The 10,528-nt window shown below is 47.2% G+C and overlaps 1 protein-coding gene across 1 annotated transcript; it reads left to right on the forward strand.

The window, feature by feature from the left end:
• Positions 1-4,320: 4,320 nt before the first annotated feature.
• Positions 4,321-8,127, forward strand: LOC128806332 (inositol 1,4,5-trisphosphate receptor-interacting protein-like 1). Its single transcript, XM_053975789.1, has 2 exons — positions 4,321-4,692; positions 5,093-8,127. The coding sequence occupies exon 2, from the start codon at positions 5,096-5,098 to the stop codon at positions 6,086-6,088; it is 993 nt and encodes a 330-aa protein (XP_053831764.1). The 5' UTR covers positions 4,321-4,692; positions 5,093-5,095; the 3' UTR covers positions 6,089-8,127.
• The last annotated feature ends 2,401 nt before the right edge of the window (positions 8,128-10,528 follow it).

Raw genomic sequence — 10,528 nt, forward strand, 5'->3', positions numbered from 1 at the left:
ATGTAACTGTTTCTCTGTTAATCATAATTATCTGCTCCAAACTCTATTTCTGACTTCATCTCTTCTGGTTGCTCTTTCCCTGTGTCTTGCTGAGACACAGAACTTTCCCCTGTGTTTGGTTCATTACACAGAACCCATTACTTCACTGGCAATAAGTGTGAAATGATGTATTGTTGATCACACAGCCAAATAAAATCCAGGTGTTTGGTATCTGAAATGGAGAGTGAGTTGTGGTTCTTTCTTTACCAAAGGATTTGACTTCTCCTAGAATTTCATCTTGCATTATATTACCATTTATATTCCTTCTATCATGTATCTTTTAATGTATCTGCCATTTACTTATATTCTACCATCACATTTACTACATATTTTTTAATTAAATTAATAAAGCTTTCGTCCCTGACAGTGCCCAGAGACCATCTGAGAATCAGCTGGGTTTGGTGCTCCTTTGATAATTCTGGTGCACGCTCAGCAGTTGCTGGGCCAGACCCTTCCTGCTTTCCTGTATGTGGTCCAATGTTAGAAGCAGAATCCTCTTGTATTTATTTACATGCAAATAGATTTTACTTATCAATAATTGCAACTTAAATGGCTCATTTCAGACTAAACGATGAAACTATTTGAACAGGCAGTGCAGAAACGTGATATTTTAACATGTTAAGTGAAATAAGAGGATCAGGTACCATGGAATGGCCTAGGTTGGAGGGCACCTCAAAGATCATCCAGTTCCATCCCCTGCCATGGGCAGGGACACCTTAAACCAGACCAGTTTCCTCCAAGCTCCATCCAACATCTGAACACTTCCAGGGATGGGGCAGCCACAGCTTCTTTGGACAACCTGTTCCATGTTACTGGAGGTTAAGGTTTTAAAACTCCTTTTTTCAAGTGGTTGAACAAGTCTAAAACTTAGTGTATTTTAGGTTTTCCATTTCATTTTTGTGTCATGACATGCTACATGTGTTTTAATCTTATTCTAGAATTTCCAGTAATTTCCACTGGATAAAAAAATCACATATTCACATAGATTTATATATATATATATCACACTCTTCTGCAAATCCACAATGAGAAAAGATGCTGAGTTGAGGAAATGATCTTTCAGCTGTTTCAAGGACAAGAGACTGTCTTCAACACAAGTCTCTGCTCCTCATGCAGATGAGCCTGTGCCCTCCCCAGCACAATCCTGCTTTCCTCCAGGGCTCTCATCTGTAGCAGCTCTCCACGAGATGAACACACACAAATGGACAAGGCTCTTCAAGGGACTGGTAAGAATTACATTTACCATAAGATAATGTGCCCCATGGTGATTATAGCTCTGTCTTTTAGGGACAAGCTGGGTGCACATGCTGGCAGAAGTGTGCATAGGCTCATAAAGGTTTAAATCACTAGTGATTAATTCTCTGGTATGATACCTCCTGCTTCAAATTAGAAATAAACATTTAATGCTAAGGAGCAGCATATTCTTAACCTGATAGTTTTGCTTATGAACCAAGTATATTCTGCTCCTTGGGGATGTTTTTTAATGGTATTATTTGTTATTAGCTTCATAGCTGGCATTTTTAAAAGTCATATGTTAACATATGTGCTGCTAAATAATTCCTTATATGCACAGAATATATAGTTACATAAGTAATGTGATGTATAATACTTAGTGCAGGCACACACTTCTCCATCTGCAGTTCTTTCTACCTTTAATGGGAAAAATCCTACAGAAAGTATAATATTTTAACTCTTTAACCCATTTTTGATTTGTATTTAATCCCGTTATAATACATTTTACTGGAAAAATAAGATGATTAATATTTTGCTACAATTACTCCCTAATGTCATATTCCCTAACAAAATTCTTAACCCATTATTTCTTTGAAAAAAATCACAGCCTTCCAATCTGTAAGTGTATTACCCAAGTGGGACATGGTTTTTTGGCTGGATTTTTTCCTTTTCTTTCTATATACTTCTTAATAGGCAGAGAGGTGGAAGGCTGACAAGGAGCCAGCTATAAATCAGTCATTTTCAAAACAATGTTTTGATCAACCTCTGGAACTGAGGAAATTATCATTGCAGCCTTTGGATGTGGTCTAAATTATGCCACAGGCTGTGGTTCCCTAAGTGACCATACAACACCTGAAAACTGCACATTCCTGCCATTATTTTCTTATTAGTCTGATAATCCAATCTTTTTCAGTATTCTCATCTGGAAGGTGATAGTTTGAAAGGCAGAAAGGACAGAAGATAAGATCAGGATTTTAGACTTTTATTTTACAGGAATGAATTTCTGTGTTTTCCCAGTCCTGTTAATAAAGCCATGAAAATTCTGAGTAATTTCTACCTTATCCCCAACAGGCTGTTTCACTGTTTTTTTCTCCAAGTCCATTCAGTAGATATTATTCCAGCACAACTGGAATAACGTGTCAGTGGAGATTCCTTCTTCTCCTTCCCTTGGCATAAGTTCCTCTGGGACAGGATTGCCTTAAGCACCAGCAGCCAGCCAGGGATGCCATGAGGAAAGCAGTGACTTGTGTTGTTATTGACCTTTAGAAAACTGTGCCTCTGGAAAAGCAGTACCAGCCTATAGCAGCAAAATGAGACTACACAAGGAGCTATAAAAACTTAGTCAGCTGGATCTTATCACATCCGTGTGGAAGAGATAAGCACAGTCTGAGGCACTGAGGTACCTCCAAGAGCAAGATACAAAACAAGGGACACTAATTCTCACTGATGACTCAGGGTAGTCCACAGGAACCCTCTAGTTGTGATAAGTTGTTTTCTGGCTTTTTTCATTACATATAACTCCCATTTTTCCAGTAGTGACACTGGATGTGCAGGGATGCGTGCACGAGCCTGTTAAAGGTGTGTGAGCCAGCTCTGTGTAAAAAGCAGAAGCCAGGTTTTGCATGGTGTGGAGGCACCAGCTGCCACCAGTTCTGGACATTAGGAAATATTTCTTCACCAAAAGGGTGGTCAGGTGTTGAAACAGGCTACCCTGGGCAGTGGTGGAGTTGCCATCCCTGGAGGGATTTAAAGGTCATGCAGATGTGCCACTTCAGGACATGGTTTAGTGGGGGCCTTGGCAGTGCTGGACTTCATCTCAAGGGTCTTTTCTAACCTACATGATTGTAGGATTCTGTGTTCCCTCCACTTGGGACCTCAGGTCTCTACCACCTCAACAAGAGAGACTGAACACAGGGCATGCATCCATCCTGCTGACATCCCCCTTGCTCTTAGGAGAGGAGGCCCATGAGATGTACAGTTCTGCACATGGTGAATGACACAAACTTCAGCCCTGCCAGTCCTGGCACATGTGCAGCAAGGCTAAGGAAAGCTTTTGAGGTGTCTAGAAACTCACATTTGGAACAGAAATTCTTCAGGGATACAATATTGTCCTCAGATATCCTCACTAGAACTGCCTGCAGTATTTTCAGAACTAAGTAAATCTGAGTCAGACTTCTTTATGAACACAACTGGATTTATAGAATCCATTGAAATAACTGACCCAACCACAGCAAAGGTCAAAATTTTAAAGATATAGTCAGAGAGAGATTGAATGTGATATTTCTTTAGATAGGGCAACCATCAGTTCAAAGGCCACAACTCTGTCCATCGGTTGGGATCATGGACCATGTACAGCCCTGGTGCCCAGGGTCAGTCAGTCCATCCCAGTCTGTCAGTCCATCCATCCTAGGGTCTGTCAGTCAATGCCAGGGTCAGTGAGTGCATCCCAGGGTCTGTCAGTCCATCCCAGGATCTGTCAGTCAGTGCCAGGGTCAGTCAGTCCATCCCAGGGTCTGTCAGTCAGTGCCAGAGTCTGTCACTCCATCCCAGGGTCAGTCAGTGCATCCCAGGGTCTGTAAGTCAGTCCATCCCAGGGCCTGTCAGTCAGTGCCAGGACCACTCTTGGGGCTGGGGACAGAGGGGCTCAGGGCTCCTGGGGAGTTCCAGGTGCCCAGAGAGGCTCTGGGGTTGCCCAGGGTTTTCTGGCACACTGTTGCAGGGATGGGGCCTCGGGAGACTCTTGGTGTCTCTTGGTGTCTTGGGTGTCTCTTGTCCTTTCATGGAGCACAGCCCAGCCAGGGGATGAGCAGGGGGTGGCTTGGGCTGCCCACTTTGTCAGGAGAGCCCCAGGAGCTCCTGCCCAGTGGTGTTGTACTTGGGGTGATGTCGAGAGCTCGCTGAGAGGGGGTGGGGATGGGCTCTGGGACTTGTCAGCTGGGTGATGGGGCTCTGGTGGCTGTGACATCACAGAGGATGGGTCACAGTGGGATCTGTCCCTAGGGACAGCACCAGGCAGCCCCACCGCAGCTGGACTCGTGTGTGCACGTGCACGGGGAAGGCTGGGGTGGATGGGGGACTGGACAGAGGCCCAGGGGGATTCCTAACCCTGAGTGAGGGCTGAGCCCTTCAGAGCAGGACAAGGTCCTGCCCTTGGGGCTGGGGACAGGGGGAGTTGGGGCTCTCTGTGCTGGCTTTTGGGCCTGTCCCTGCTTTGCCAAGAGACCCCCTGGGACCTGCTGCAGTGGGTTTGGACTTGGTGCAGTGATGCCCAGAACCCACTGAGCAGGGGGTAGGGTTGAAGTCTGGGGTTTGTCAGTTCTGGTGGCTGTGACATTACAGAGAACAGGTGACAGTGGAAGCCATCCCCAGGGACAATACCAGGAAACCACCCTGCAACCCCCACTTGGACTTGGGCAATTGGTGAGTGCACACGCACAGGGAAGGCTGGGATGGATGGGGAATGGGACAGATGCCCAGGGGAGTTTCTAACTCTGAGTGAGGCCTGGGCCCCTCAGGGCAGGGCAGGGTGCCACTCTCTGGGCTGGGGACAGAAGGGCTCTGGGCTCCCAGTGGTGTCAGAGAGGCTTTGGGGATGTGCCAGGTGCCCCTGGCTCCATGGAATGCTCCAGCATGGCAGGGATGGGGCCTCAGGAGACTGCTCAGGTGTGTTTTGCCCTTTCATGGGGCACAGCCCAGCCAGGGATGACCATCAGGGTGGCCTGGGCAGGATGGGCCCTGTGCTGTCTCCAGCCAGGGTCTGTGGTCCCTTCAAGCCTGTTCACCCAGACTTGCTGGATAAACCTTTGTCCCATCTCTCCAGGCCATGGCTGCAGCAACCACGTTCTTTGTGGCTCTGCTGACCATCCTGCTCAAGCAGACACAAGACCTACGGACCAATATGATCACAATCCAGCAGATGCAGCAGCGTAAGAAGTTTCTGCAGCAGGAGATGATGCAGCTGCTGCAGGAGATTGGGTGGATCAGGTCTCCACAAGAAGCCCCACTCCTCTCTGGGTTGCAGCTCTGTCTCTTCTGGGCTGCTGCAGTAGCCATGCTCGTGGAGGTCTGCTGGCTGGCCTGGCAAATGAAGTTTAGAACTTGTACCTGCTATGAGCAGGACACCTCTGGCAGCGAGGAGGAAGATGATGAAGAGGAGAAAACCCGCAAGGGACAACGCCACAGTGTGAGGTTGTTTTCTGTCCCCAACGTAATGTCAATGCAGGGACTGTCTGACATGTGCAGGGATGTGAAGAAAATGGTGCATGACATCCTCCGTGTCTGCCGAGTGCTTTCCAAGGACACTTTCATGCCGGAGATGCACCCGGCGACCGGGAAGAACGGCATCCATGAATCCTGGAGTATCTTCGAGGACCGAATCTTGTACCAGCTGCTCGTGTTCCTGCAGCCACCCTCCAGGCACTCTTTCAAGCTGGAGCTCTACAGTGGGACACATCTGCCAGAAAGGTGCTCCAACATCCGTGTGGTGCTGGAGTGCACCTGCTTGAGGAAAATGGAGAATGTTCCGTGTTTTGTCCACCCCTCCAAGACCAATGAGACAGGCCAGCACTCACCCCTGCTGCAGAACCTTTGCACAGGCTCCTACTTAGACGTGGAGGAAATCGCCTGCTGGGTGCAGAACTCGGTGCAGACAGCCTGGGAGCATCTGCCCCAGTGGCAGGACTGGCAGCTCACGGTGCTGCCCAGCTCCCACTCCTGCCGGCTGCTGCTGAGCGGCCCCTCCGACATGCAGCTCTGTGCTGTGCTGGTGTTTGCCGTGGAGCAGGGCAGCCCAGGCACCTTCCTGATCCTTCAGTGAGAGTGGGCAGCGTCCCCAGGCGCTGCTTTGGGCTGGGGCTGGGTGGGGAATTGGGAGTAGGCACAGACAGACAGCTGACCCCAACTGCCCAAAGGGATCTGCCGGACAATAGAACATTGAGCTCCTAAACCTGTGCTGACTTGGCTTGATCCCTTGGTTATCCCATATGTGCTGTGTAATCACACTCAAGATGATTTGTTCCATAACCTTGCTGGGCACCAAGGTCAGGCTGACAGGCCTGGAGTTCCCTGGATTCTTCTTCCAGCCCTTGTGGATGGGCCTCACACTGGCAGCTCCAGTTCTGGGACCTCCCCAGTTAGCCAGGACTGATGATGAATGCTGGAGAGGGGCTTGGTGAACTCTTCTGCCTCCACATGGATTTCAGGGCTTTCATTCTGCTCCACATCCCTGTCTACCAGCTTAGGGCCAGTTGCCCAGGGGGTAACTGGTCTTACTGTTGAGGACTGAGGCAAAGAAGGTGTAAAGTACCTCAGCCTTTTCTCTCTTTGGTGACTGTGTTTTCCCCTGGGTCCAGTAAAGAATGGAGCTTTTCCTTGGCCCACTTTTTGCCATTAATGTATTTATAAAACCACTTTTTATTATTTTTTACAGAAATGACCAAATTTAGTTCTAACTGAGCTTTTGCCACTCAGATTTTCTTTCTACTTGACCTAAAAACATCCATAAACACTTCCTGAGCTGCCTGCCTCTTTTTCCAGAGGTGGTTCCCCTGGTGGGCTCATCAGCTATGCCAGGAAGTGAAGTTCTCATCCACACACTCCAGGGCCCTCCCAGGCTGCCCGTGCTGTGTTGGGTTTCCAGCAGACACCCTGCAGGTCCCTCCTTCTTCCTTCTTTCTCCCTCTTTAGGAACTGATCCTGATGGAATATGTTATGGAATATCCCTTTGGGGTGCCCTAACCCTAACCTTGGGGTCAGCTGTGCTGTCTGTGTCTACTCCCAACTACCCAAGAACCCTCTTGTGGTTCCAGCCCCAGCCAGAAATTAAGCACCACACAGCCCTTGCTCAACACCCTTCTCTTCCCCTCCACCCTGGTGGAGTGGGGAGGAGAATCAAAAGTAAAACTTACAGGTTTAGAGAAGTTTAAAATTTAATCATTTAGAGAAGCTTAGTAACTGAAAGTCAAATACTGTAATAGTGGCAAATAATAATGATAGTGTTGATAATACAACTGAAGAGAAAAGAAACCAAACAAACAATACAAGTGCTCACTACCAACTGACTAACAATGCCAGAGCTGCCTTTCTGAACCCAGATCAGGCCCTGTTCCAGGTAACTGCCCCAGTTTATATACTGGGCATGCCATTCTCTGATGTGGAATATCCTTTTGGCCAATTCGGGTCACCTGTCCTGGCTGCGCTCCCTCCCAGTTTCTTGTCTGTACCTTCTCACTGACAGAGCATGAGCCCCAAAAGAAAAAAGAAATCCTTCACTTAGGATAAAGAGGACTTAGCAAAAACAAAACCATCAGTATTTTGTCAATATTCTTCTCCGTCTAAATCAAAAACACAGCACTGTACCATCTACTGAGAAGAAGTTAAGTCTATCCCAGCCAAAGCCAGGCCATCCCCCAGCCCCCTCACCAGCGTGGCAATGTGAGAAGCAGAAAAGGCCTTGATGCTGTGCAAACACTGCTGAGCAATAAGAAAAACATCCCTGTAGTATCAACATCCTTTCCAGCAGAAATCCCAAACACAGCCCCACTCTGGTCACTAAAGCAAATTAACTCAACCCCAGTCAAAACCAGCACACTGAGCAACAGGTTTTGAACTATTTTTTACAGTACAGAGAGAACAAAATTCAAGCACCAAATCCTGCTAGCTATTTCCAGTAATAGTACAAAAGGTCATTTTTCCAAATGGCTAAACTGCACCCCCAGGCTTTCAGAATTATGTGCTGTGTCATTATTAAGAAAAATTTCATTGCATTAAGAAGCAGCCATTGCTTTTAAAAAAGACAGAGGCAGAGGGTTAAAAAAAAAAAACAAAAAAAAAAAAAACAAAAAACCAAGAAAACCTTATCACAAAAACAGTGAGAGCTGCATTTGAAAATAAAGTTTGTAGTTCAAACTGAGATTTCTCTGGCTCCTGTTTCCACCAGCAACCATCTCACTGAGGTCTGACAGGTGTTTGCAGGGTTGCTGAGCTATTGGGTTAATTCAGTGCATGAGGAACAGTGAGATTAAATTACTTCTGTATGTGGAGTTTTGAAAAATTAATTGAAAAGGTGAACCACTCTCCCCATATAAAACTATATGAAAGCAGACCTCAGACATCTTTCAGTATGGGGAAATGGACAGAGAATGCCCTAAGTCTCAACTTAATATTAGCTGGAATATCAGACTTCAAACTGATAGGGAGGACCTATACCAGCAGCCATGGACTAATTCAGCACTGAGAGTTGTGAATAAGCAGTACATTTCAGGGCATAGAAGCAACTTTCCTCAGGAGAACTACATCTAGACAATCATAAATAAACAAGCTCTCAAGGCTTAACATCATCATTCACCAGATTTGTTCAAGCCTAGCAGCTGTGGGATCTAGATGCTGAGATTTCCTGGTGGGCCACTTGAATTCTCTTTCCACAACTGTTTTTCCAAGTCCACAGGCAAGGGGCTGTCAGATTTTACTCTATGTTTGCAGTGGGATGACATGCCCAGGATATTAGTGCCACTGTTCATCTGAGAAGAATCAACTTGATCACTTGTGATGATCTGTTTATAACCCCATTGGGGCAAAGAAGTGCTGGAGCAGAGCTAGTGGAAAGTGTGACTCCTCAAAACATTCACAGAGCAGATACTCTCTCCTCTGCAGGTTGTTCCCACTGAGCTGCAGATCTGGATTTACAGTGTCAGTGTTGGGCAGAGGGAGTAATTTCCTGTGCCTCCCTGGCTGTCTCACAGCACTGAAGGCAAAGCAAAAACTTCCACAGCAGAAGCCTCCAGTCCCCCTGGCCAGTGGCAGCAGCACTCCCAGAGCTGCTTTAGGTGCTGTGTCCTGATTGCTAACATTAAACATCCCAGCTCTGTCAAACTGAATGGATTTTTATTCTATTAGCAAAGATTTTGTATCTGCAGAGGACCTTTCAGCTGTAAATCACAAACTGTTCTCAGGTCGCATCCTCTGTCCCTGAGCTGTGATGCCTCTACTAAATGTTGTTATCTCCAGGCTGATACATTCACAGTCACCCACATGTGTCTCTCTGTGTGAGCTACTTCTTTCTAACTGAAAACAATCAGCAAAAATAGACACTTCTGCTAATCCCATCTCTGCGGGACCACAGAAAACCCCTGACATTTGTCTGTAAGCTCTATTGTACATCTGACCAGAACAATTCAGATTCACCAAAGACCTTGTGTGGGCCTGCTCTGTCCCCTCAGGACAGTCAGGGTCTGTCACTGACCTCTTCAGGTGTCAGCTAAACTTCACTCTTGGAGATCAAGGCAGAGCTGGACATCTCATCCACATTCCACAGCATCACTAATAAATTGTCTTATCTCTTGCACAAAGTCCTTTATCTAGGAAACTTTGCCTTAGTAATAAAGAAAATAGGCAAATCAGTGTCTCTGCTGATTGTCAGTATTTATTAGACATTACAGAATGCACAAGAATTGAATCTTCTACCAGCTGCTCGTATTCCTGCAGCCACCCCCGGTCACCCTTCTATCCTGGAGCAGCACACCATGGGGCAGCACCCAGAGCAGTGCTCTGACATCCCTGTGGTGCTGGAGGGCTCCATGGAGCATCTGATGGGATGAGTTTTTCCTGGTGTTTTCCCCACTAGTGGGACAACGAGCTGCCTCAGGATCAGAGCTCACTGCTCCTAGAAACCCTCTGTACAGGCTCCTGCTTACACCTGGAGCAAATCTCCAGCTGGGTGCAACACTGGCTGTTTTCAGCCTGGCTGTGTTTGCCTCAGTGGTGTCTGATGCTGCTGACCTGCTCCTGTAAGGTCCTGGTGAGCAGCCCCTCCAAGGAGCAGAGCTGCTCTGGGATGGTTTTGGCAGCCCCTCCAAGGAGCAGAGCTGCTCTGGGATGGTTTTGGCAGCCCCTCCGAGGAGCAGAGCTGCTCTGAGATGGTTTTGGCAGCACCTCAGAAGGGCAGAGCTGCTCTGGGATGGTTTTGGCAGTGCAGGAAGGCAGCACAGGCAGCTGCCTGATCCTAGGGTAGGCAGCAGCCAGCTTCCCCAGGGTGCTGGTTTAATCTGGGGAGAGTTAGACTGGGAAGGGCTTAGGCTCACGTGGGTTTGTATTTTCACTTTGTGCTTCCCCAAGGGCTGGTTTACTCTAGGTTTACTTCTATATATGCTCATTAAAAGGATGCAAGAGCTTAGGAACACCTCATTCTATACATTCTGGCTGCTCAAACCCCCCACAATTAATATGAACCAGTTTATAACCCAGGTAAATATTTAATTCA

The sequence above is a fragment of the Vidua macroura genome, chromosome 4 (assembly GCF_024509145.1).
Source record: "Vidua macroura isolate BioBank_ID:100142 chromosome 4, ASM2450914v1, whole genome shotgun sequence".
NCBI classification, from domain to species: Eukaryota; Metazoa; Chordata; class Aves; order Passeriformes; family Viduidae; genus Vidua; species Vidua macroura.

Coding starts and splice junctions, on each gene's coding strand:
- LOC128806332 (XM_053975789.1), top strand. CDS start 5,096: ATGGCTGCAGCAACCACGTTCTTTGTGGCTCTGCTGACCATCCTGCTC.